The sequence below is a fragment of the Anopheles merus genome, chromosome 2L, assembly GCF_017562075.2.
Source record: "Anopheles merus strain MAF chromosome 2L, AmerM5.1, whole genome shotgun sequence".
Lineage (NCBI taxonomy): Eukaryota > Metazoa > Arthropoda > Insecta > Diptera > Culicidae > Anopheles > Anopheles merus.
In genome coordinates, this window is record NC_054083.1 from 19,451,070 (window position 1) to 19,478,663 (window position 27,594).

At 41.6% G+C, this 27,594-nt stretch overlaps 2 protein-coding genes across 3 annotated transcripts; both read right to left on the reverse strand.

The window, feature by feature from the left end:
* Positions 1-5,364: 5,364 nt before the first annotated feature.
* On the reverse strand, positions 5,365-6,353 carry LOC121592659. Its single transcript, XM_041914301.1, has 2 exons — positions 6,146-6,353; positions 5,365-6,057 (listed from the first exon to the last, which is right to left on the reverse strand). The coding sequence occupies exons 1-2, from the start codon at positions 6,152-6,154 to the stop codon at positions 5,542-5,544; spliced, it is 525 nt and encodes a 174-aa protein (XP_041770235.1). The 5' UTR covers positions 6,155-6,353; the 3' UTR covers positions 5,365-5,541.
* Positions 6,354-9,070: 2,717 nt separating this feature from the next.
* Positions 9,071-27,443, reverse strand: LOC121591618 (myotubularin-related protein 8). 2 transcript variants are annotated; one of them, XM_041912343.1, is made up of 9 exons: positions 26,995-27,443; positions 13,962-14,078; positions 12,609-13,190; positions 12,399-12,531; positions 11,962-12,058; positions 11,442-11,577; positions 10,653-11,369; positions 10,451-10,582; positions 9,071-10,382 (listed from the first exon to the last, which is right to left on the reverse strand). In XM_041912343.1, the coding sequence occupies exons 1-9, from the start codon at positions 27,016-27,018 to the stop codon at positions 10,245-10,247; spliced, it is 2,076 nt and encodes a 691-aa protein (XP_041768277.1). In that variant the 5' UTR covers positions 27,019-27,443; the 3' UTR covers positions 9,071-10,244. The 2 variants fall into 2 exon arrangements, with proteins under 2 accessions (XP_041768277.1, XP_041768276.1); XM_041912342.1 differs by lacking the exon at positions 26,995-27,443 and adding an exon at positions 22,081-23,160.
* Between the last annotated feature and the right edge of the window lie 151 nt (positions 27,444-27,594).

Below are 27,594 nucleotides of genomic sequence, written 5' to 3' on the forward strand. Positions count from 1 at the left end.
ATTGGGATGCCTCTTTTATACTACTTTCGATCGTGGGTACGCTCGAAAAAGAGCAATAACAACGAATAACACATTCGGCACCAACTGTGCAAACATTAATCTCCAGATACGCGGGATAGTCCGGCTAGAGACAAACACAGGCCGATGCGAAGAGTGGCAGATGGTTTGAAAGAAACCCTCGCGGAAACTCTCGCAGTTGATGTTGGTAAGCGAAATTGTGCGGTTGATGGGAATCGAGCTCGTTGAACGTTGGTAATAGCTATTGCCGGTGATTTATATGTTCCAACGATTGAAGTGGTCGTAAGTATGTTGGTTTCATTCCACCAATAACTGAAGTGACCCATGATCTGTTTTGCCGTTCAGTATGTGTAGAATAAATTGTTCAACATTATTAACTCATTGGAACAAAGTCATCGGTCAAAAACAAGTTCGGCAGCTGTACAAGCAGGGAACTCTAATCACGAATCGATTATCATTTAGGCGTTCCTAAAACCATCACGTATTTGAAAACGATCGCTCCGATATCTCATGTTAAGTTAGCATAGAGGTATTGGGGAAGCGAGTTGAAGAAGCTGAGTGTAAATATCTGGAACCTTAAATATGGGACAACCCAACGAGTAGCCTAGAGGAACATCGGAAACCTTCCGTAGAAGGCAAGGCAATGTACAAAGACAGTTTTATACAAGCATAACAAAGATAGCTTTATATTGTAAACAAAACAAAATGATATTTAACAATAACAACGTTATTTCTGTTAACTTAGTAATAGGTGAAGGTAGGACACTGCGGAAAAGATAGATACTTCTCAGAAATACACGATAAAAGTAATTACGAAATTCACGTGCCATCACTCGTCTTCAATGCCGCCTATAAGATCCTGTCCCAGATCCTGTTCTGCAGACTCTCTCCCTCACCCTCGCTCTCCCCCCCCCCTCTCTCACACTCTCTCTCTCTCTTTCCCTCTCGATGTGCACCCTTTTGGATCTCATTGGACTACTACGGGTCTGAAGTTATATAACTTGCATTGTTTATGTTTTCGTAAACTTGATTACAGGGGTTTGAAACATATAATGAAATATTCCAATAGATTAAGGTATTGTTTCAAATTGGTTGGTGGAATCGTGCAAGCATGCTGTAGAGGTTTGCAATCATAGAATGGAGTGTGGCAACCGAATAGGGGAATTTTGTAAGCATAATGTGGAGCTGTCTTTAGACTGTGGTAGCCGGTGTAAACTGCTTCAAAGTGATACCGATGATGTTTTCCAAAATAATTAAAAATTAAGCTCCATAGATTAGTTCTGTCCGCAGCAACGCACCACTTAATGTTATGATTCGCAGATTTAATCAGTATTCCTGTGAGTTTGACTTCATTATGCCCATATCCATTTATGCAAATAACGAAAATAAATAATATATATATGCACCACTGCCCTTAAACTTACGATGTATGTGAAAATGTTTCCGTATTTTAGTATTTTACCGTTTCATGTACAACGTTTGCATTGAAAAAAACATTTGCATTAAAAAAAAAGGAATTATTTTCGGATGTTTGTAAAAAAAACTTGGACCGATTGGACCGGACTTGGGTTTCATATCGAAATTACATCGCATGAAATGAACGTATTGAGTTTTAGCGTCATTGCTTGCCGTTGAGAAGCCTATGAACGAGATTTCTGCTTCCTGATATGTTTTGATTTATATATTCCAGGATCTTCATTTTCAGCTTTCTTTGGAACCGTCCAATTGCTCAGGGTCGTCGGCCATTCGGACCCAGGCGTTGTTTCTATGCTCTGATTGTTGTCTAATAGTGCCAAGATGTTGTAAATGGCGGAACAGGCTTATACGACGTCCATAAACAGCCGCATGGACACAATTATTCGAACGTTTTGGGACACAAAATAACTGTTAAATTTCCTCAAAATTGCATCTTTAATATCTGATCTAATATTTGTTTTATTAAAATATTAACTTTATTTCACATTTCACTCTCTGACACCTTGTGAGTAACCGAATTGAAGCTCGCTCGAAGGAATGGTATCAATTGGCAAATTACAGGCTGCTGTAGGAAAGGACGTAAGCAGCAAGAATTTGATTGAGAATCAAAGCCACGAAGACAAATTACCTGCTCGCCAGAGGTTCAGCCCTACTAGGAAGCAAAAATCTTGAGGTGGTAAAGGAGTTCTGGTATCTTGGGACAATCGTTACTTGGGACAACGACAAATGCGTTGTCGTGCAGGGGAATCGTGTATACTATGGACTTCACCGAGATCCAGAAGACTTCGAAACCGCACGTAAAGTGAGATATACCGCACATTGATTCGCCTGGTGGTCTTCTACGGACACAAGACCTGGGCCATCCGAGCGGAGGATTCAAACTCTCTGGGCGTGTTTGAGCATGAAACGTGGAGGAGAAGGATGTACCATGAGCTAGCTGTACGGCGAACCGAGCATCCTGACAGTGGGAAAGGCTGGCAGGATACGATGGCTGGGACATGTTATGAGGATACCGAACTCATGCCCCATCATGAGGCATGAGACGCAGGCGCCCACATCAAACTCGATGGCGGGATCAGGTGAAGCGAGACCTGTCGGAGATCGGGTGTCTACATGGATGGGATATTGCAGCCAGGGATCGAGCATCCTGGAGTATGATTGTTGACCGGGCCATGTCACGACGACGAACTATATCGTGAGCAGGCCAACAAGAGAGAAAAGAGAGAGAGAGAGAGAGAGAGAGAAAGAGAAAGAGAGAGAGATAGAGAGACAGAGGGAGATAGGAAAGGACATGTTTCTTCTGCCTATAATAATGATTGAATGTTTCAATGTTTCGGTCGAAGTACAACAAAAAAAATTCCAGCAGCTGTCGACCTAATTATCCAGATTTTATGAATTTCTAAATATTGTGAAATTCTTCGATGTTGTTCAGTTAGATTTTATTGCCAACCTCTCTTGTGCTCTGCTAGCTAGTAGTAGATACAAATATGTTTTGACAGCTGTAAATAATATAAAATGTGGTGTGCGCAAAGTACAACAAACTCCAAATCCTTCCATAGCTCTACTCCACGTTTCAGCAGTACTCCCTAACAACAGAACATTACAGCAAATGCGTCCAAATTGTAGATGTCTTTGAAGCATGGTCATTATGAAAATTTTTGTTAGAGCTGTGCAAGCAATATTTGTGCCTATTTGTTCAATAAGGCACGCAAAATTATCTTCTCATTTTGATGTTATTAAACTCTTCAATGTTGTCACAGGTGTTCAATTGGACATATGTAGAAGGGTGCGTACATCAGGTCGTCCCCGGTGATCACCTGAACAGCTGTTTTCTGTGTACATTTTGTTTTGGTTTACTTTATGTTGATTAAAAAAGTAATAAAAAGATAATACTTAATAAAGATTGTACCAAACAGATGTTTGTCAAACAATTTTTTTTTATCCATCCGGACTCACGTCCAGGTTCCAGATTACTGTGTGAATTCTGTATTTTTTTTATGAGAATTGGAATAAATTTCAGAAAAGCAATACATTTTATGAAAGTACAGCCTGGAAACTCCCTAAGCTTTTAGTCTGGGGTGTTTAATTATATAAATGTTTGTTACTGGTTTGTTACTGTTCAGCGGTCAAACAGGTGAGTATTTCGTACGGAAGTGGAGACGCCTGGTCCTGCACGACCGATAGGATTAGATGGCTAGGATCATACAAAAACTAGCTCACTGCCAATAGTTCTTGCAGCGATGTAGTCATGCCAGTCTATGCTGGAAAAAAATAATTTACTTTTACTCGGAATCGGTAGGAACTGGTGAACTACCACATGCATATGACTAGTAGCAATGGTTCCAACAGTTGGTTCCAGGGCACTACCTTCCGAAGCAGTAGAACCAAATATATCTGGAATTGACCACTTAAAATCATCAATGAGGATCAATGATCCTTTTATCAGCATTAAACTTCTGCTTCTCCATTAGCTTATTCTTTTTTCTCATATTCTTATAGTTTTAACTGTTATCATGCCGGCTTAATGGATAAATGCGAATGGTTTATCGGTGTGGAAGGAAACACAGCTGTTGCTTAGAAGAGTTAATTTTTTTTCCCACCAATGAACCATCTGGTCGTTCTTTTCTTGAAAATTTATTGTATGCAATAAAGTTTGCAAACAAACATAGCTCGAAAACCTTTCGTTTTTTACTGTTTGATAACCGACGATAACGCAGTCTTCGAAGATTTGGAGTCCTTCACGCCTGGGCACAACGAGTCATAGGCTATGTCCACAGCGATTAAATATTCGGTACAACCCTTCGACTCTTGCGAATGAGCTGGGTACGTGCCAGATCGCTACAGTGCAGTAAGTAATTCTCATAAGCCCATTAATAATTCTCTTAAGCTCCATTGAATTTATTCGTATCAGGCACTAAGCAGAAACTTTTATAGCAGATGCACAGGAAGGGCCTGAGAATAAGGCAGGTGGTAAGGCAACTTGCGTACTTATCACCGGAATACTCTACCAACAATTTACAATTTAACTATATGTCCGCCACGGGTTCAAGCACCAAATGAACCGTGCCGCCATATGTAGCACTGACTGTACCTGAGATGTATATAGTCGTCCTTAAATGTTCACTACCCTTGTAAATGTATTGCTATTAGTATTGGTAGATATGTATCCCAGTAAATAAGACTTAGCATGTAAACGCAAACAATGACTACTATTTCAGAAAAAAATCGGGTCTGATCGTGAAATAATTATAAAACAGGTATTAAAACCATTATTGATGGGTGTCGTATAAACATACAGAATTAAAAAATAGATGGTAGAAAGTGGATGGTAGAAAGTAGGGGCCGGTCTGATGGTACAGTCATCAACTCATACGACTTAACAACACGCCCGTCATGAGTTCAAGCCCCGAACTGAACGTGCAGCCATACGTGTAGGACTGTCTATCCTGCTATAATAATGAATAAGTCACTGAAAGCCGAGCCCTACTAGTGGTATAGGCAGACCTTGACAGACAGCGGTTGTTGTGCACAAGAAGAAGAAAGTAAATGCTGAATATAATGCGTAACTTAATTCTGAGTACTCGGTTGCTATAAAGTTTTTCTAGCTCATTCTTCTACTCAAGATCCACAACTTCAATTCTTACACACAGTGCAAACGATCCTACGTGCTGGAAAACATCTAAACCAACGCTTCCATACGATTTGTTTACCCGTCGCATCGCGTTGCGCACTACTCTCAAAATTTCACACCTGACTGTGATTTCCACGTTTCAGCTCAAACACATCCGTCCACCACAAAACAACAGGCAACAATGTGTTGCTCGCGATCGAAATAACGCTTCACCGACAAAGCGTGTATAAGAACAAACACAGTTATGAAAAACTACTCCATTCTTTATTAGACTCACAGAGCCTCTTACAAGAGCAGACGATGATGATGATGCTGAGACGGGGATGAGTAATTTACAGATGAACACTAAAAATACATGGATGCGCATCCCTTCCACGTGCCGACCTTACTATAAGCCGCTGGATAAAAGGGTTTGTTTATGATTGAGTAGGTGCAAAATTGGCACCTCCGCCACCATTCGGCGCTCGCACTCGACGTCTTTCCGTGTACTGCGATTTGTACCGGAACACCGGTCGGAAGAGATGCGTTTCAGCGGTTTCCAGGTCGGACGGTTCTTCCTCCAACAGCTGACCCTCAACTGGTTGTTCCACAGCTAACAGCGGTGCATCACGCTGATGCCTGTGCCTTTTTGCGGAGTGTGGCACGTTCGTCGCTTCACCGTGCTGACCGTGTTCACCATCGTGTACATGCGTATCCTCGTCCTCTTCGCTTGACTCTGCCTGACCGACGTCGTCGTTCTCCTCATGATGAACATCATGTTCCTCCTCTCCATACACAGCATCATGGTGGTGACCGGCTCGGAGCCATTCCTCGTACTTTCTATCATCCTCCATCATCTCGGCAATGCTCTCCTCATCCCACACATCCGTACAGTCGATGGCGTAGCTGCTGCATACCGTCCCGAACACCGCCAGCACCAAAGCTGCCAAAATCTAACCATATAATTCAAGGTACGCACAAACAGTCAAACAATTAGTCATATCCTCACACTGATTTCAGCCGCACACTATCTATACTCACAATCTTCATGTCTTCTTTTTGTAGGGCACCCAAAAACGGTAACACACAATTTTGATTCTAGCTCGATAAACACAGCTGAGTACGATACACGCTCAGACGCCGGGGTTGTCGTCCAAAAATAATAAAGATATCACGCTGTAGCTATCACACCCTTCCTGCCAGGTTTGCACTTCACACCTTTCTGCTGATCGGTGATTGATAGGCGCGACCATTTATACGACAATCCTGTCACCTACCGCGAGAGCTACACGTGGAACTCACCGTTGCAACGGGCGCGCAAAACTGGGTGTGAGTGCCCGGCCATCGATGACGTTGAGCCGGCACCTCGGGATCATCGGTAAGCCAGCACACGGCACGCGAGAGACGTAAATCCTACCGCAAATAGCGATGTCAACAAACCGCCTCCGGCGAGCCACCGCCAAACCTAAACGCTAAACTACCTCGCGCCGTATACCGATCGGGGGGCGATGAATGGAACCAGCCGGAACTGGTTCCTTTTGGTGGATGGAGTGGGGTAATAGTGCGAAACATTTGGCACACTATGGCACGAGGTTTTGCAAATGTCGTCACGCACAACGCCAATACAGGTATGGTCATGTGTGTATATGTGTGCCGAGATGCGCTTGAATAGTGGCGCTGCAAAACGATGGCATAGGTCAGGTTTGTTAGGAGAGTATGATGGCCGATTTGCGCACTCTTCTGTTTGTACCACGGCGTTGCGATCTTTGCTTGCACAAGCAATTGAAGCGTACTGAGTAATGGTGGATTTCCATGGAAAGGAACAACCGGCTTAAAGCGATTTAAATTGTAGTCTATGCTGTACTCATTTTGCAAACAATGCTATCTGCGTGGCTTTAGTGAGCGAAATTGTGAGTTTATTCTTAACTTAACTATTCACACCGTACAGTTTGGTTTAGTACCAAGTGTTCCGTGTGTGATTCGTTTCCTGTTTTACTGACACACTTCTGGCGTGCGAATTGCCATCCAAATCGTATTACCCACGGTTACGAAACTTCTAACACGTTTTCCAAATACCGGAAATCTTGTCACGTGAATGAGCAATTATCAGCACAGCACATGCTGTTTGGATAGTTCCCAAAAACGGGCCACTTTTTTACGCATGTACACACGGCGGTACTCACTCATAGTGAGTGAGTGCGGGGCTGCAAGCAAACATCTGCCCGTATCTATTGAACGCTGGATTGATTGATTTGATCGGTGTGCTAAAAGCAAACACCACGCTTATTCTGGAAACGCACGATCCGGCATTTAGCAGCGATGTTAAAACAGCCGAATTACACACCTTGCCCGAAACTCAACCTTTCCCACATTCCATTCACGCATCGCCAACATTCACCGGGACATTCCGGGCAAACACCACAAATGCTGGCTCGGACAAGAATGATGGGCGATTGTGGTTGAAAAAATGGTAGACAAAATTATTTTGATTCACATGCTCGAAGGAATTTTGGCACTTTCTAACGTGTAAAGCAAACAAAAGCTGTGCTTGAAGAATGATGCCACCCGTGGTTAAAAATAGTTTACTTGATTTGAAAAACAAACCCATTGCTAATGAAATGTCACATTTTTGGCGCATAGCTGGTAATTTTGGAGGTAGACGTCCGAAAGTAAGTCAATGAAGAAGGGTTCGTCGCTTATGGCGCAGTTAAAACTGGTTTGCCTGCATTTCTCTAATTAACGTCAAAACTCTCATATAAACATTTTTTTATTTGTCGTAAGACCAGTCTTAACGCTAGTTAATCCTATTTAAAGGTTATGCCTTAATTAGAATCTATTGTCATAATAATTTTCTTTTCCGAGTTTATCACGTGCGGTAAAGCATTCACATATTACGCCCAACGCACCACATGGTATACGTTGAACAAACAGTCAAACAACTCCCATTAGAACGGTGCTTTGAATGTGTTGAGCAGCTAACAAATAAACAAAAAAAAGCTTCATAAAACAGCTTACCAGTAGCAGTGCGAAAGAACCGCTCCACACCAGGTACGATGATGATTAATTCGCAACCACGTACTAACTGGTTGGCCACGAGCGTTGTTCTCCGTCCATCTGTACTATTGTACTATTGATCCGCCCGATGTCTACGGCTGCGATTGCACACGAACCCGGCTTCGTTGCAGCTTTTGCTTGGAGCGAAACACGGGAATAACAATTTTGCGCCCGAGTGCATCGGTGTCCGTTGGTGCTACTGCTGCAGCACTGCCTTTCCCGCTAGTAGCGGCCGTTTGAGCGGGTGCATTCACTGCCGGCAAGGACGATGGTGGTGGTGGTGGTACTGTACTGCCTTGACCTCGGCAAAACAATCCAGCAAGGGCTGTGAGAATTAGTACGTACACCATCTGAAATATGTAAACATCCATTGAATTCTATTTCTCTATTACTTTTTAAAATAAATGCTACTCACGGTGTTCATTTTAGGAAATTAGGAAGATTACACACGAAATCGATGGTATTAAAGTGTGCCAGAGATCTAGGGGAACTCGCTCGGTTGCACTAATTTTGATCGAAATGCGGACAGTGAGCTCGGTTTTTATCTGAAATTCCCAACTCACCCCTCCATGCGGGCCAAATATTTGACACCATTACCGCGTTCACAATGTATTGTAATTTAATACCTTACATAAGGCAGCATTTTAACGGCTGCGATAATAGGGTTATGTGGGCCATCAAGAGGGAATGGAATCGGTAGCTGAATAAAGTTTGCGTAGTTATTTAAATCAAAAGCATTGTTTAAAAAAAACAAATTAATTATGTCAAATAAAATAGAATGCCATATTTAGTTGTTCATAAAATATAATAACTAAAACCAGATCCATTTAATTAATCGTTTAAGTCATCATATTCATCGTGCAAAGATTTACCCAAAATGTCTTTGTTTTAATTAATATTTACTAATAAATATTGTATAGTTTATTTTGAGAGCAACAGGTTTTTTTTTCTTTGTTTTGTATCAGTTTCTATTTCTCAGGTTACACGTACAGTTTACAGCAATAGATAGGCGTCATGGCCTGCAGATAGTCTGCAAAGTTGTTTCGTTGCTGGGCGTTTGCCAAAAAAAAAGAAGAAGCAATTTATAAGACAAGCATTATGCTGGGCTTGTATTATTAGCCCATTTCTTTATAGTTTACCGCGATGCATGCAACAATACTGTCAATACGGGATGCCATTTTCTGTACATCCACGAAACGGAAGCTTTAGAACAGTTCACCATTTTCATAAAACATTTTGTTTTGTTTTTGCGCAACGAAAACGAAAACACGTATCCAGCATGAGCGATGGGCAAATGGTTAGATACTTCCTTCTCTTGCATTCTTGCACTGTTCAGACTACACCGTGTGCGTATAGGTAGCTAACAATCTGGGATCTTCCGCACTGCCCCCATTACAGCCTTCGATAAAGCTCTCTTTCAGCACCCTAAATACCGAAGAGGTGTCATCCAAGCCAAGCAAAAGCTCGCATACGTTTGAGTAAGATAAATATCAATGTTCAACTCGGCAAATGGTTCCTAACGAAATAATTGTACACAGTATGCTTATAAATACTGTAGTTCTAACATTGTTTTGTCACATCATCTGTTACCGGTGAGCGTATATATGCACTTTCCTATTTTTTGTTTGTTTTATGTTTCACTTTACTGCACTGCATTACTCTTAAAGCTAATAGTAGATTAACAACTAAGATTGACAGCCATTTTGCAAGGATTTCCCAGTCCCCAGTTCCAGTTCGTACCTTGCCCTGGCCTGCAAGTGTCTACGCGTCTTCGCGTTGCTGTGCTTTGGTCTCTCTTGCAGCTGAACGTTTGCACTATTTAATTTTTCCCTTGCATGTTTTTTCTTTCTTTCTTTTTCCACAATCAGAGATATACCACTACTATTCAGTTTATCCCGTGCTCTGGTAGCCTCTTGCAATCATTAGATAGGTTTTGTGTTTTTTTATAGCTTTGTACATCACGAAGACCGACCGCCGATAGTATCGAAAGGAAGTATGGTATAGATATTTTACTTACAAACTACGCCGATTCAATCGAGGAATGTGTTTGTTTTAGTGAATGCACGGTAACGGCACGTCAATCCTTTTATGGGCTTACTTGCTGAACGACTCGAAAGCACTGTCTACAGACGGGCACTGGATTGCCACTCTCGTGCCCCGGAAGGGCCAACGTTTTATCGATGCATCGGCTGCAGAACACTTCGCCACACTTCCAACAGTGATTCTGCGTGCAGGTAGAAAACAATTCAAACATTACCTTATGATAAACATTACGTATTAGAGACAACAAACCTTTTTAGTGATTTGATCGAATGGTATGGAGCAGGTCGGACAGTTCACCACTGACCGTAGCGACTTCCATTCGACGGCAACCGAATTAATATCATCGTTCACCTTCTCCACCTCATTGTTATACTCTGAAATCTGTAAAATTAAATTGAATTAAATTACAGGTATATGACTACATCCACCTTTCACATTCCGGGAAACGTACCGATAGATTGGAGAACGAAAAATCGCTCGTCTTCAACGGATGATCGTCATCGGCCGCGGACAGCTCGCTCAGCTTCCGATCGTAATTGTACCGATTATCGTTCACCTCGATCGGGCCGCGGGTGTCCGCGTTGTAGCGCGACTGCAGGGCCGCACTGCCACCCTGCAACCGTTTGGCCGACTTAGACAGCATGTTCTTGAAGCTGTTGATACGCTTGGTCAGATGCTGCACGTGATCCTCCAGCGAGGTGCAGTGGTCCTTGCTAGCGATCAGCAAATCCTCCAGCGGTTCCCTCGGGTGAATGCCGCTCTCGAAACGGCTGTACATGCCGCGCCAGAACTTGATGTTCTGCGGCGCCAGGTTCGGCTTTATCGTTTCATCCATCTCCGGCCGGTACAGCGGGTTAATGTACTCGTTCAGATGGTTCGACATGTAGCCCCACAGGGAGAAGGTTTTCTCCGCCAGCCGCAGATCCAGCCGGTCCTTCTCGCAGTTGCCCACGAACGTGCCGTACTGGCAGGACATGACGTGATCGTGCAGGATCAGCAGAAAGCGCTCATTGAACTCGAACGCATCGTTGCGCTGCTGCATCAGCTGCCAGGTGCACTCGAGCAGCTGAGTAAATACGGGCGAGACCTCCTTCGGGTCGTTCTGAATGTGGCCACAGCGATCGCTGAACTTGTGGCCGAACGCAAGCCAATCCTTTTCGATCAGAGCCTGGAAGGAAGGAGGAAGGAAGAGGTGTTTAGGTTTCAACAGGAAATATTGCGGCCTAGAATGATTATCTACCTGAAATCCTTTGATAGTTCTGTAGTATGGATCCAACATCAGTGCAGCAAGCGAGCATACTTGAGCCGTACGGTCCCAACCATCCGAGCAGTGCACAACAACGGAAATTCCTTTATCGACTGCGTTGGCAATGAAGCTAAGAAACGAGAAAAAGAAGAAAAACAAAACCATTCACACCAAATAAAATGTAAATATTCTAATTTTATAAACTAAGCCCTTCTTCCCGAGTAAATTGCAGCACATCACCGTGAGTGTGTCAAAACATAAACATTCTTCTGCGAGACCTAACGCTAATCGTCAATTAATTACTGATGACTTTCACTGTCAGCGGCTTAATGGCACATCGCCAGTTAATGGCCAAGAGCAGCCAAACGAACCGTCGCACGAGACGCTCTATTTGCTCTCCTCCTCACGTTCGCTTGTGATAATCGTGTGAACCTGAAATTCTACCCAATGCTTCTACCACCAACTTGCCGTCTAATTACACACACACACTAGCGCCGTTAATTCCTACACTTACCAGGATGTATCCAGTATCGATCGAATGTGTTTTAGCCAGCCCGAAGATTCCAGCGCACTTAAGAATCCACTCATCGTGGGCGACTTTTGTTCGCAGCCTAGCAAGAAACCGAACCGAAAAGAGACGAAAAGCATTAGTTGAGAGTGCACAATAGAATGCGGCGCCTGTCGGAACGGGAAGCTTCATGGTACGTCAACTCGCTAGCCAATAAATCACGCCCGGTTTGGATTTAACGCTTCACTTAACGGACTGCCAAAGCGGGTGCCGTCGTCGTCGTCATTGTCTACCGACGGCATTCGAAAAGTGAATCATCTTGATTGTTAACTTAGTAGCGACTTACCCCCACCCTCATGTGTGGGAAGATCTAGATACGGCTAGACGCGTTTGATTGAAAAAAGAAGGTGAAAACAAACAAACAAAAAAAAAAAAATACTCACACTCAATCACCTTCTGCAAGCTGGCACGCATCGTGTGAATGTTTTCGATGCCGAGAAACTGGAACTTGATATTTTCATAGTTCGCCTCGTTCTCGTAGCCCTTGCCAGCTGCCCGGTTTGCCATGGCGTTAATCTAGACGGAGAACCAAACAAAACAAGCATGATGAGTGGACTTGGGGCAAACAACAAAAAAAGCTACGAACAACTTACCCTTGGCCGCGTGTCAACGACGTACATAAAGTTGCAGTTGGGGTTCGTCTTGCGCACCGTTTCCAGCATCTGCTCATCCTCCAGACAGCGCGCACTGAAGCCGGACAGTGGCTGGCTGCAGCGGCAGATGGACGCCTTGTTGGAATGCAAATAGGTGAGCGCAGGTAGCCGGCCCTTCGACCGGAACCGCGAGCTGCCGAGCAGGATTTGCGTGTTGGCTTCGGCCGGCACGTAGAGCTGCTGCGGGTACGTGTCGCACAGCTCGTAGTTTTGATTGAGCGCACAGACACTCCACTGGTCGTTCGGGACGCGCATCCGCTTGAACTCGTGCTCCAGCTTGAAGTAGTCCCAGCCGGCCGCCTTCGGCAGCTCCTTGGCCGCGGTCGTGTACTGGAAGCAGTACAGATTTTTGATGTTCACCGGCTGGTACAGCTTGGTGAGCGTGGTATACACGTCGTGACATTCGCGCTCCTTCGGTATGACGAACGTGATGGAGAGGAACGTCTTGCAGCGTATCAGCAGCGGCGAGCCGGTGGTGCTCAGGGGCAACTTTTCCACGTTCGCGATGTGCATGTAAAGGACCTGGTGCCGGGTTGGAAAGGGAAATTACAAAACTGCCACAAACAGCACACAGAAAACACACGCCCATTTGTACCGAGCGTACGGTAGGATTTGCTGTGAATGGAGATTTGCTTGAGGGTCCTTTCAAATTTGTTTAATTAGAAAGGCACACGATAAGGCGCCGCGGAGGAAGGTTGCAAAACTTCAACAATCATACTTTCTAACAAGCACGCATTTGAAATCTGTTGATCATCAACGTGCCCCGGTAGGAACGTGCTTGGAAAACTTATTCAAAACGTAGTTAGCAAAGTAACAAAAAACAGTACAAATATTCATTTTCTCTCTCTTTAACATTGGAATGATTATAGCGAACAAAAAAAAAGTTTGGCAAATGCGTGTTCATAATCTGACATTGATAAGGATTGTATGTAAAAATTCAATAAAATGGTTTGGCGTTTTAAAAAGAAACGTAATGTTATAAATAGCAGGAATACGCTGTCAAATTCAATTCAATTCCATTCAAACTATGTATGTTTCAGCAGTAAATTCATAGAAGCTATTAAAGGGGGAAAAGGAATGAATATTGCTCATGCACATTCCGTTTGAAAAGGCATCTGACAGCTGGGTATGAACAGGAATCTATCCAGGCTATCTTATCGGAGCAGAACGAACGAATGGTATCATAGACGCCCGGTGCTATCGGCACAAGAGATATGCAAAACCATAGAGGTAGAGGACCTAACGGCACGAGTGGTGTGGTGTGAACGGCAGCCACGGGAAGGAAACACTTACCCATGTCTCTTTGTTGGCATCCGGGTCAACGAATATAAGATGCGTGGCCGTAAGGTACAGCACACCGACGGTTGGATTTTTGCTGTTGTATCTGTCAATCATACGGACATTTTCAATCTGAAATAAAAAGAAAAAAATAAACGAATTTGTTAAAAAAAATGCGTCGTAGCACCGCCGAACGATGTTATGATCGCGGAGAAGAAATATTGACGTAACACCGAAAAATACGGCAAGCAGAAGAAACGATCAGAGTAACATTCTAAAACGGCGAAATTTAATCAATAATCAAACATCGATGAACCGGAAAATAACTTATTGGCCCCATATTCACCTCATACCCAACATGAACACGTAAACGCTGTTACAAGAGCGTTGTCAAACCTCATTTGACACGCTCGATTGAAAGGTGGAAAGAATTACTAACATTTCTTAGATGTTACTGGAATGCCATCATTGAATAAAATCAGATTGACTTCCGTCAGGATTGTGATGATCTCATGCATCTATTTTATTGTCACTCAAGGTCCTTTTATGTTTTTGCTTTTTGAATACATAATTTGCGAAATGGCACACAACACTATTAAGTTCCTTAAGTATATCTTACTTTATCGTTATATCTTATCTTAGTCGTTGATTCATGAGTTAATAATTGCTTTTTTTCGTAAATTTTCCTTTTTTGCACTACAGAAAATTTAATACAATTTGAAACAATATTTATAAAATATTTCTTCCCGTTTTTTCAATCATTGTTTCCTCCCAAGTATTTGATAGAACATTGAGAATAAAATTATAATTCGAGCTTTATCAGTTCCATTATGGCATTTTTCAAATAGCGATTTGAGCCTTCCAGTAATAAAGTAGCTAATTTGTCCGCGCACCCTTAACTTCAGTTGAGCGCTGTTTATCCGTGTACCTTTGACCCGGCAGTCCGGTATCCGTGCCCCGGTATCCGTGCTGTTAGGAAATGGCAGCTCAACGACAGTGTTTTGGTGACTTATTGATTATCAATAGCTGAATAATTTAAAATATTATTTAGTCTAACGTATGAAGGCACGGGGCTTCGGGTCTTGAAGCCATGGCAGGCATTTTGTTAATTCTTACGAGTTGACGACTGAATCAATATACCAGGCCATTGGACCAAATTACTAACTTACTTATCCGGCGCTACAAACACTTTGCGGTCTTGGCCTGCCTCTGAAGTGTCCGAAACCACTTACGGTCTCGTGCCTTCGTCTGTCTGTTATCCCGGCCTTAATGGCGGACGCCTCCACGCAATCTTGCCAGCTCAGTTTGGGCCTACCACGCCTCCTCTATCCTTGTGCCGCCTAAAATGACTTCACGAGTTGGGACGTCCGTTTCCATGCGTACAATATGGTCAGCCCACCAGAGCCTGTCACACTGCACGGCAGTGAGGTCTCCGTAAATCTCCTCGTCATTATAATGGCTAAAAAGCTCGTCATTATAATGGCTCCTTTATTGTCTTTCCACAAATTAGAACACATTATGATTACAAAAATTAAATAAAAACAATAATAAATGAATAATTGAAACTAATGACAAATTTTACATGTTATCTGTTTTATACTAAAAACAAATTATCCGTGCGATATCTATAATTATGTTATAGAGTATCCGTGCGAGATCGATTCCCGATCATACCGGATCATTTAACCGTCCCGATCAACCTAACTTACTTTTTGAATTTTCGATTAAAAAACGTACATACATACTATCGCCATTATCATTTTTTAGGTTTATCAAGTTATCCCTTAAAAATAATTATTTTAGTAAATTCATTATATTCTGAATGTAAAACAAATATTGGTTTAAAATTGATTTTAAAAATCTATACTCATTGTTATTATACATCTAAATGCTTTCTCATTTTTACATGTCGTATGCTTGCCATTCCTGGATTACATGTGAATGTGTGTAGCTTGTAACGATTAATACCTTCGGGGTATGTACCAGAGGTAAATAAATTTTCTTCTTCTTTTACACAATTTGTGTTACACTTGTAAATGGTAATGAACGTGCTAGTGTATATAATGAAAACAAGTGATAAAAAAGGAAGGTTGAGCAACAAATAAGAACAACAATTTTATAGTATTTGTCAAAAGGCAAAACATCCGCAAGTGATGGGATTTTTTCATATCCTTCATTATTCCTACAACCAATCAAAATTGTTTGATGTTAATAAACATGTGTCAAGCCCTCACAATCAATCTTTCAATACACATGGCACATAAATCCAACATTCAGTACCCCAACAAGCACTCGAAGGTAAGACACAACCGAGCTGCACCATTTCCCATCTGCAATACAGAAACTTGTACGGTAGCAAATGCCACTTGTGTTTATTTTCACACTACGTGTTTTTCACGCCCCTCCCACACTCAAAAGGAAACACATTCCAAGATCGTTACTGTTATGGCAATTGCACGTAAACACGTACCGGGCTGGCGATGCCTTCCAATTGTGCGAATGTCAATGGCGAACCTTCCTGCCAACGTTATACAGCAACCCGTCTCTCTAATGGGTTTGCGTTCCGAATGTTACGCAAAGAAGTTTCGTTCATGATCGTAATGGAGGCGAAAGTAAAGTACAGAGTACCATTTGGCATGCAATTCTGAGAGAAGAGAAAAAAGCATACTAAGTCTTGTACACTAGTAATCACACGCACGCAGGACGAACTTATGGCGGCTATTGCAGTTGGATCTTAATTTATCAACCCCGATCGACTATTAATCTTGCAAGGGTTTTTTTCTCTCTCGTCCCTCGCCTTCTACCGACAATGGTTGATTAGTTTGGGTTTAATCGTCCTTCGCAAGGACACGCGTTAATTGAAAGCGGACACATGCTATCCGTACCCCGGAACTGGCGCAAATCCCAGTCCTACCTAGTCAGGATAACCCAAATCGGCTTATACTTTGAAACAAACGCACAAAAAAAGGCAAAACAACATCGTCTACTGCCCACCAGTAGCCAGGACTCGTTAAGTTTGCGGCTTTACGAGAAGGATCAACAAGCAATAATATTAACGAACCCCCGACCTCCTCCCGCTGTTTTGTCGGGCGACGTGTTTCGCTTTGGCACGGAAAGACTCCGGGCACGGAATACACATGAGGTGAATTTTTCATGACGCAAAGCCCAACCAACAGCGCATAAACCGCGAAAAGTTGTTTTTTTGTTCGTTCAAGCCGGAACCGAACAAAACCGTCGACAAATACCACGGATGGGTCAATGGTACGAGAATCCGCGTATATTGGAATGGGATGAGAATGCAACCGAATAGGAAGAAGAGCGTGATCTGGTGCCAACGTTGGTCTCGCGGGTTTCATCTTGGCAGATATTAGGTTTAGCAAAAAAAAAAAAAACAAAAACTTTGTTACCGTGTCTGTCGAATGCAAAATCGTCCTTTGCTGCGAAGTATGCGGTATATGAAAATTAGCGCTGATTAAAACCGAACCAAAACCCCTTTACAGAGCACAAATATTGCAAAATTCATAACTCATTCGCCACAAAATAAAGTACATTCTTACCACAAAAATCCACGCCGTCGAAAAGGGCCAGTCCATTTTTAAGAGTTTCGTGCAAATATGGTGAATCACCCATGAAAACAAAGCAAAAAACCTACGAACAAAAGATCCCCAGGAATGTAAATAAAACCGCTCAACGAAAAAGTTAAAAATAATGCGAACACAGATGCGCTGGGTTCATATTGTTCATTTCAACATGCCCAGATTAACCCGCTTCCCTTTAATGCACACACTCAAGCTAAACGGGTCGGTGTTTCGGAAAGGAAATGGGCGCTTTTTATTCACCGAAAAGCCCTCCGCACAAATACAATGGGGGATGTGGTGGAGGCATTTTGTGGTAGACACAGCTCACATTTCATCCACCATAATCCTTACGAGTGTAGACAGCGCAAGCAATGACGCTTAGAAAAGAGTCTGTACCTTCACTTAGTTAAAAGCACCTCAAGCAGGATGGATTTTTCAACGTCGTTCATATTTACAAATCCCCAATTTGGACAGCGATTTAGGAGTAAAGAAGGATCGCACAAGAAAGGACGGCAAGAAAAGGAAACATCCAAATTACTTAGTACCGTTTTTTTGTTGTTAGGTTTAGTGTGAGAGGAAAATATTGTATTTCTTTTGACCGACGGGACGATTCCTTCGATTACATAATTACTTTGATGATAAAAGCGATACCGGCCGGGTTGAAATGAGAGAAAAGAGAGTATAAAAATACTATCCCTCAAAAGTTTGCCGCTTGGGACTCTTATGAAGAGTTTTTACTTTTTTTGTAACGTAAAAATGTTTGACCATCTTCTTGTGAATAACCATTTTGACCATCCAAATCCCACCAGCTGGTTTATTGACGCAGACGGTCAGAAAGCAACAAATGAATATTTTGCTTGCTCTTTCCCATCCCAGACCCCCCAGAGGCACGTAAATCCAGTGGTATGGAGAGCATTTTACGGACGATTCGAATAAATAGCATCGTATTTCACAAATTTGTACCCTCTATTCCAAAGGGAACGGGTTTTTTTTCCGGTGAGTGAGGAATAAAAGAAAATAATTTCGCTTTAAAGAATGTTTGTGTTGGTGCAGGTATTCAGCGATAAGAAAGTTGGAATTGCAGGTTTAAGTTTTGTATTTTATTTTTATCAGCATTACAAACGAGGTGCGGTTGAAGTGGAACACGGTCAAATTAATTTCATTTTATCAAGACTCACTTACCCTACGTTTAGCAATAAGCGTTGGAAGGAAAATGAAAAGTGATAAGTTTCAGGACCTTATGCATTATATTGTTGTGTCATTTCAAGTCAAATGATTAGACAATCAAGTCAAATGATTAGTTATTAGAGGCGTAGTACCAACTCATTTATTATGGCTATATGACCCTGCCTAAATTATTTACTGGAAACGTTTCAAAATGAGTTAAATTGAATGTTCATTAATTTTGCTATCATTTGACTAAACATTTGACATTTTACACTTACGATCCGCTATATTGGATTGCACCATTTGTGTACAAATAAAGATGCATTAAGAAATCGTTTCATTTTACTTTTTCTGTTTGAAATGGGTTATATTACTTAGAAACAATCTAAAATTTCGATTCAAACAGTGTTTAACGTTTCTCGATAAAATATGTATGCTTCAATCAAACAATTCAAAACATGTTTACATATTTTTCAGGCTTAAATACTGCTTCTTCTATTGGCGTAACGTCGTACACGCGGATATGCCGGCTTTCGAGACTTAATTCATTACTACGCAGCCGGATAGTCAATCCTTGCTCCGGGGAGAAGGTCCATTCTAGACTTAAACCCATGACGGGCATGTTAATTAGTCACCCGAGTTAACGACTGCACCACGGGACCACCCAAATCAGGCTTAAATAATCTTCAGGCCGAAAATCTGAAGTGTTAGTTTGTCAGTATTGACATGATTTCAGTCGCCAACTGTCAAACTTCGTATAAAATAGTTGGCTAGTATCGTAAAACCCCCTAATGGATTTATGACCATTGATAGTCTGACAATATAGAGAAGTCTGTAAATTTCGAAGAACATTTTTTATAATTTCAGAAGTCCGGAATTGACTGACATATACTGTACATGCATGACAAATGAAAGAAAGATGTGGTTTACGCTTTCTAATTGGTTACTGCGTAAATTTTGCTCAAACAAAACGGATATTTGCTATAGTGAACCTATTGAACCAACATAAATAGTAATTAGATATTCAATCTTTTTAACATTGGAACACATAATGGATAAACAGTTTCCATGGTGTAATCGCCTTGGCCTTAGGTACCTTTTTAATTCATAAATAATACTTAACAAGCTCTTCGTTTGTTTACGCGTTGACTTATGTTATCTTACATGATCTAATGTACAAAGTTGTAAAGTTTATATAGTACTGTTACAAAAAGCGTCAAACGGAAGGCTTTTGAAGGTAGGAATTTTTAATGCTCGGGCTTACAGGTTATTTTTTCTATGTGCATTACCCTCTTTTCTACAGAAGTATAACAAGTTTCAATGCTTTAATACCTTCAAATAATTTTATGTTTTTACTCATTTTTAATATATTTTATGGTACTTGGGGTATTTATCAGTTTTGCGCATATTTTTTTCATTCATATAAGAACTTTTCCAATAACCTTAAGGAAAATAATGTATTCCACCTGCTTCAGAGCACATCTCGGACGAACTAGAAAGTTTCATAACACTTGGAACAAGTTTGTGTACACCTGGACAGTAATGGGTTAATAATTTGGTCGCCAACCAGCAAACACCAGTTTTTGCCAGTTTGTTTTTCTTCTCGATACTCAAGGGGTTGCAGTACAACAAGCAGAAAGGACAGCGATGGTGATAGCCAGGTGTATTAAAAGTTTTCCTGAGCAGAAAACAACGAGCCGTATTTACTCTAGTGACCGCCTTACTGTAGAAGGTGAGTTTGTTTCTAAACATAACAAAGATTCGAAAACATCAACAATACTTAACTGTTGTCATGAGCAAACGCCTGAGACACGCGTACGGGGATTTGAAACAAAGAAGGTCTATGATTGTCTATGAACTCTTTAGATTCACGCATCCCTTCTGTTTTGTTTGTAAAGTAATGCTAACTTTCCGGTAATATAAACAGCATCATATCGAAGGTTGACTATATGTTAACACTGTGGAAATGATGTATTGATATTACAGCGACAAGTGATTAGGAAATGTTCATTAGAAGACTTTGTTAAATAATATTAGTCCAAAAATTCATAGCCTTGGTAGAAGACTTTAGATGGGATTGAAAAAGACGCTCAAAAGGTAAGCAAGTTTTAAATATAATTGAAACAATATTGAAAGATGCAATATTGTGATATCGTTATACCATACAATTACTGAATTGAATACACATGTCTGGCCGGTATTTGGTATTGCACAAAAGTATTTATAGTATTTTTGTATCAATTCATGTTAGCAGTATTTAAAAAATACTTCGAAATGTCTTCAATTTAAAAGAAAATCTTTTTCAATAGAATCCATATTGTTAAGGTTTTAACTAAAGAAATTGTAATAATCTGAGTTAAATTGCAGGATGGAATTTATATAAAGAGACTCAATTCTTCATTTCCTTAATCGATTCCCTCATTACATCATAGATCGTCGTTCTTTTCACATCTATAAAAGCGCTATCTTTCTAACCCGAAATAGAGCTCTGCATGCAGCACACGTGAACAGTAATGTCGGGAAAAAGTATTATACAATTTCCACCGCACACTTCAAACGCAAAAAGCTGCTACCGTCGTATTGTAACATTGTTTGCGATGTTATTGGCCACGGTTCACGGTTTGTATCGGAGAAATCAGGTGAGATAACGCGATTTCGTACACGTGGCGTTGGCGGCAGCTGATGATGGTAATTGAATTTACTTTAAATAGCAAATCGGCCAAACAAAAACAAATATTTCCACCGAACGCAATAGACTGACTATAAATTATAGAATTTCGTATGGAGCTAAGTGGAGCACCGAGAACCAAATTTGATCTTCAAACCAATTCTTACAGCAGAAAATGTACACTATTTCTAGAACATAGAGACTTAGTTGTAGCAAAAGAAAAATAGCTGCATGAAATAACACATAAAGAAGGGTTTAATGGTGTGGAATTTCAAATACCTAACCCATAAACGTTGCGGTACGGAGTACCGTTTGGTGGCTATAAAACGACCGATAAAAGGTTACGTACGATGTCCTTTACTTTGCGTTTGAAATACGGACAACAGAGCTAGCAATGCTTCATGCATTCGCTAGCAATCCCATTTTGGATGGCTCCTACTATCCCATTTCCAGCCCAAACCATGCGGTATAACACATGTTGGGAGACGTCCATTTTGAGCAACTGGAATATTCTCGCACCGACCTTAAAGGCGTCGGCAGGACTAATTCTAGTTGGTGCTGCTTTTTAAATTCAACCTTCAGTCTCTTTTTAGTCCTAACCAACCTAAGCTGTGCCTCGTTTTGATCGAACACAGTACAGCTACTTGGTGTGATCAGTGTTGTTCAATAGCGTCGAGCACCCGAGTATTAGTCCCGATTACTCTCCTCAACCCCGATTTACCTTCTTCAGAACGTTCTGGCCGCGAAACTCCACCGTCGGCGGTGGCTGATGGGGAAAGTTTTCCTCCACCCACGTTACCACCTTGTCCGACACGAACGGGGGCACGGGTACGCTGCCCCACAGCAGCTTCGGATCCTCCTCGAACTCGGGCGTTACCAGATCAAAGTTCTGCTTGAAGGTGGAGGCCGACGGTGACAGCGGTTCGGCGTCCGTCATGGCGAGACCGTCTTCCCTCAACTGAACTCGGCCTATCGACCGATTGCCGCTGAAGCTGGTGGTGGTTATCACTTTCCCGCAGGAGGTTCGCTTTTCACTTTGTTTATTTGTTCACTTGCCAAGCCACAAAGTTTGCTTGTTAGTTTCGGTTTACCGTAACGTTGTCACCAACAACCATGACTCACTGACTTCCTGCAGCTTCCTGTATTCCGATTAACTTTTATCTTCTTTATCTTTTTTAAGAGCTACAGTTTCTCTTTTCACACTAACAGTGTCACCACGGTGGGTGTGTTGGTCTAATGTGCTGCGGTGCGCTGCCTTTTTGCGATGATAGAATTCATTATCATACAGGAACAGTGTTCGCTAACGCGATCGATCCATTCAAGAAAATCGATATTTTTGTATGTAAACACTATGCCACCGCAACATTGACGCAATCCATCGATGCCACTCAGTACTAGGACAAACGATGCAAAGTTGATGTGCGCCTGAGTCCTGGAGCGAACCGTCCAAGTGCTCTATTGCGTACTCATGAATGAACCTGCGGGTTTAACCTACACAAAGCAGTGAAAAAGCACCGTCGTTGGAGAGAAATAAAGGAGCTTGTTACTGCTTATTGCATTCCTTCCACAGAAAACGCTTATCCGATGAAGAAGAAGTTGTTTTCACTTAACAGCGGAACATGAAGCCACAATCGTATCACACCCGTGTAATGATTAGATATACGTGTCTGGTCTGGTGGAATGTTTGCGTTGCCTTCTTTCACTGACACTCTCACCCAGCGTGCTGTAGCGTAACATGGCCCGAAGCCATAGCGCGTAACCGCGTCAACCACACACGACGGAAAACTCGAACTGAAAGCCTTCGCAACGAGGAAAAGCCGCAGGACCTCTGAATTGTCTCTGCTGCCGTGTTGGGTAAAAAAAAACGGAATCTTCCTCGCAATGCTCGGGGGCAGATTCTCTCGCGCTCACGCGCCATCAAACCTTCCAGTGTCTGTGCAATTCCATTCGAGTCTCTCTCTCGCTCTCTCTTCTGATTCCCGAACGCATAAGTTTATGCTTGTGTTGGGTGGTGCTGCTCCTGCAGGATGTAGCGAAGGCGCTTTCATGCACAGGTTCGTCATTCTATTCTACTCACACGTTTTGCTTTTGTGTTTACAAGCAAACGTTTGACGGGTTTTATTGTACAAAAATATAGTTTTAAGTAATTTATTTTAAAAATTTTCCACTAATAGTAAAACTCAATGTACTAGCAAATATATTTTCCTCAAATCTGCAAACCATACAACTGTCTTTCCTTGCTTAGCTTACAACTTTTTATTTAATTGCAAATCCTTCCTACAACCACCTAGCATTTGCAATGCAATTGCACTTTTATCTTGATTATAGGACGGCATTACATTTCTCAGTACACTCCATACATATTTTAGACGCTGGAAGTTGTTTGAACTCTTCTCCTGTGGTGCTCTGTATTCCTAGAAAGGGCGCATGCTTTTCCCATAGCACTTGGAAAGCGCGCGCCAGAGAAAAACGGACCGCGAGAGCGAGAGACCACGTGCAGTCACGTGCCGAAGTCGTGCTAGTGCCTCACTCCCAGGAACGTTTACTGAATACGATCCAAATCATCAGTGATTCGATTTTTCTTCGTTCGATTCTGCTGCCCCGGTCCCGATCCCGATGTGGGTCAGAGGATTTATAGCCCCACTGGACATGGTGAAATGCAATCTAGTTCTAGCCACAGTGCCACCCGCCCGCATCCATATTTCATCTTTTTAAAAAAAACAAAAAGTCGCCATATATGTACATGCAGTAGAAATGCAACTCCTTCCAATGCTTCTTCCTACTGCTGCTGGTGTACAATGGGCAAGATGATGTGTGTGCTACAAATTTCGTTCAATTTTCAGAAGGTCAAGGTCGGACATATTTTCTCTCCGCGTATAGTACACACGCACACACACATACATACAAACACACCTATCTATATAATCTCTCGTGCAACTGCAACGCTGCACGTTTTGCCTCGTAATGCTGCGCTCCGAATGCAATGGCAGTCTGACAACTAGTAGGAGTTAACTGTGGACTGGTGTTGAAAAATTGTCGACTTTTTCTATCTGCAATGTTTGCGGTACGTGGTTGTTGCCGGTGCCGGGTGAGGTGGCTTATGTAATTGGATTTACTTTAATGAGCCTCAGGAACTGCGGCTTGAGGTTGTCGTGAAACATAAATATTGCTAGCATTAGTGACCGATGTTAGCGAGTGTAGCATTAATCTTTTGCAATGGTGGATTAGTATGACGCACGAATGCTTGAATAATGATAAAGAGTCATTTGAGAAAAATAGTGTCGAAGAATATGTTACAATGTATCACAAAATATGATAAAATTGGTACAATTTAGCTCAATTACAGTAGGTGACTGCTAACTGGATGTGTTTTACTGGAGTTTTTTTTAAGTGGAAGTTCGTTAACGGGAGTGATTCTCCGTTAAAAAAACACATAAAGGTCAAAATATGAAACATCCGGAATCTTACGAAGGGAAATTCACAGCAAATGTGCATTTTTCTCACAAATTTAAACTCTCAGGGGCTTTTAAATTAGATTGTTGTACAGTAGATGAACAATATAATTTAAAAAGCCAAAAAATGACGCATTCATAAAAATAACATAATTGCCAAATGTTTAGAATAGTAACATCAGTCTGGTTGACTTAATGAACATGTTAACTTCATACACACAACTCCTTGTATAATCCCTGTATTAATGAGTAATTCAAGATAAAATAATGGTTTGAAAAAAAATATTGGGAATTATTAAATTAATTTCACTCAATTCCTATCATAGAACACATCATAAACAGCCTCATGTTTTTGTTGGAAAAACAACTTGCGTGATGAATAATAAAATAAATGCTCTCATTCATCTTGCATCGGCTCTGCCTTTATTTATTTATTTTTTTGCGTAACAACCTAAAATGAAAGTCACCCTGGCCTTTATACAGGGTTACCTAGCCATGTTTACATCCAGTTTAACCGAGCCCCAAGCTACGGTAGCTTTATAAATATATCAAAATGATACAAAGGCTGGAGTGTTTATCATTTTATTATCCTACATCACAATTGTCATAAATTAAGTTATAGTTTTAATAGTAAAATCAATCACATTACATACTGATATGTTTGCTCTTGTTTTTCTCAAAGAATTGCTATTGATTAAAGAAAACTATTAAATTTGTTGAATCACCAAATATTGTTCAGTTTATGCACATAGATATGGTTCAAAGAACGTTTAATAAACAACATTAACTAAAATTATTCTTAAATACAAAAAAAAAGTAGAGCCAACGAACAGGATTCTCGCAATCTCAACAGTCTCTTTTCTCAAATAAAGTCCTTTTTGTGAGGATTTAATAGTGGAAATTATGACGAACCCTAAATATGTTTTAAATCATCCACCATATTAAAATATGGTTTAAACCACCAACATTCATACGCTTTCCACTACTCTTCATACATAACATCACTTTTCCAATGAGTATTTTTTTTAACAATAAAAGAGTACATCATATTCAAATTGAATATCATCAAACCATCCAGAGTTTATAATGAAGCTCATAATCAGCTAGTGCGATTCAGCTTAAGATTTTAATCTGAGTCGTTATCATTTCGATTAGGAAGTTGAAAAACCGCATCTATTATCATTAGTATGATTTACGTAATCAATCTTTTCCGATAAGAATCAAATAGATCGCTTCGACTCTTATCTGTACAAGCTGATTTAAAGATTCGTTTATAAAATGCATTCACATCTTGCCGGACAAACGTATCCGCATTCGTTACATTCGTCGACAACCTTGCACTCCACATCGCATATTTGCATTTTGACTTCAAAAGCATAAATAGCATTGATTGTATTCGATGCGTTCCATCAAGGCCATAATGTTAAACAGTGTTTTGGCTCATAATCGTCAAACAACGTTTACAACAGTGAACGCAACCAATCACCTACAAAGAAATGCTATTTTACGAAAGGTCATGCGCATCCGACGCTCCTGCGACAAGAAAGGACATTTGCAATATGGTTTATTTTCACCGTTTCAACCCCAAGCAACAGTTGTCCTATTAGCGTTGGACGTAGGAAAAACGGAACGATACCTAACGCGCTCATCAAATAAAACGGCACTCTTATCACAATGCCGTATGTTAGGCTAATCAAATAAAATGTGATTGATTAAGCAAAAGGTAAACAGCTACGAGGGTGGGGGTTGTTACTGCAAATGCACCAACGGTGGAGAAAACAACTGCCCCACAAACTGGAAACCCGAGGCTCCAGTTCTACCCCCAAGGCAGCTGGCAAGGTGTAGCTTTATCGTAAAAACAGGTTTTTACCAGCTGTACAGTACGTACAACACGACGGCGACGACCAGACCAGGCCAGATATTGTGGATGGCATCGCATTCGTGCGTTTTGTTCCGCCTATGCTGCCAATTAGCACGTCAGCAAAAGCTGCTGGGTGGTATCGATCGATAGGCTATTTTTATTTCATCCCGCATCATTTCGCATTTCCGCAGGATGTGCTGATAATGACCCCGCAAAAGCCATACACATGCGACCTCCCCCGTTGCACAATGCACGGCAGCGCTGCAATATGTTATGCTAAAACAACATCAACAGTTGATAAACGAATGCTCCCCGCTCTTACCTTTGGTGTGTTGATGTGCTCCATTTTCTGTGCCCGTCGTAAGCGATTGGTGGCCAGGTGATAACGTTTCGTCGGGTAGGCTGTTCCAACCACCTAATGTAGCTTCGTCCGGAACCTTAGATTTGCTCGCGATTGGAGAAAGTTAGGCACAGGTTTTATCCACTTCCACTTTGCACAGACGAACAGCAGCAACAAAGCATTGGCCGCCGTCGGATAAGGAACATTCGTGTATGGCCGCGCGATGTATGGATCACTTTTCCGCGTTTCCGTCGGTCATATCAACGAAACGTATTATTACATCCACACGCACACACGCGCGGTAGAGTGTCCTTAATGCAAGGAAAAAGGACCCCTGAAATCACAAGAAATGGCAGCAACTAGCGAGGCTGCACGGCAAACTCCAACCCACACACGAAAGAAAATAGAAAAATAATAACTTTTCAATCCGGGAGGTGCAGTTTTGACGTTTGCCAGTTGACGTTTAGCGCAGGAGGGGGCTGACGCACATCCAAATAACTCGCGGACACGACAGCTGACAGTTGGAATTATTATTTTCAAACCATTTCTTTCCCCCACTTTATTCAGCAGTTCAGTTGAGCG

What these genes read in the sequence shown, in the direction of transcription:
- LOC121591618 (XM_041912342.1), bottom strand. Translation starts at nt 22,296, where the DNA reads ATGACGGACGCCGAACCGCTGTCACCGTCGGCCTCCACCTTCAAGCAG. An exon ending in ATGCCAACAAAGAGACATGG is followed by an intron (nt 13,191 to 13,961) that starts GTAAGTGTTTCC and finishes ACCCGGCACCAG; the next exon opens with GTCCTTTACATGCACATCGC. An exon ending in TCGATACTGGATACATCCTG is followed by an intron (nt 11,578 to 11,961) that starts GTAAGTGTAGGA and finishes CTCGTTTCTTAG; the next exon opens with CTTCATTGCCAACGCAGTCG.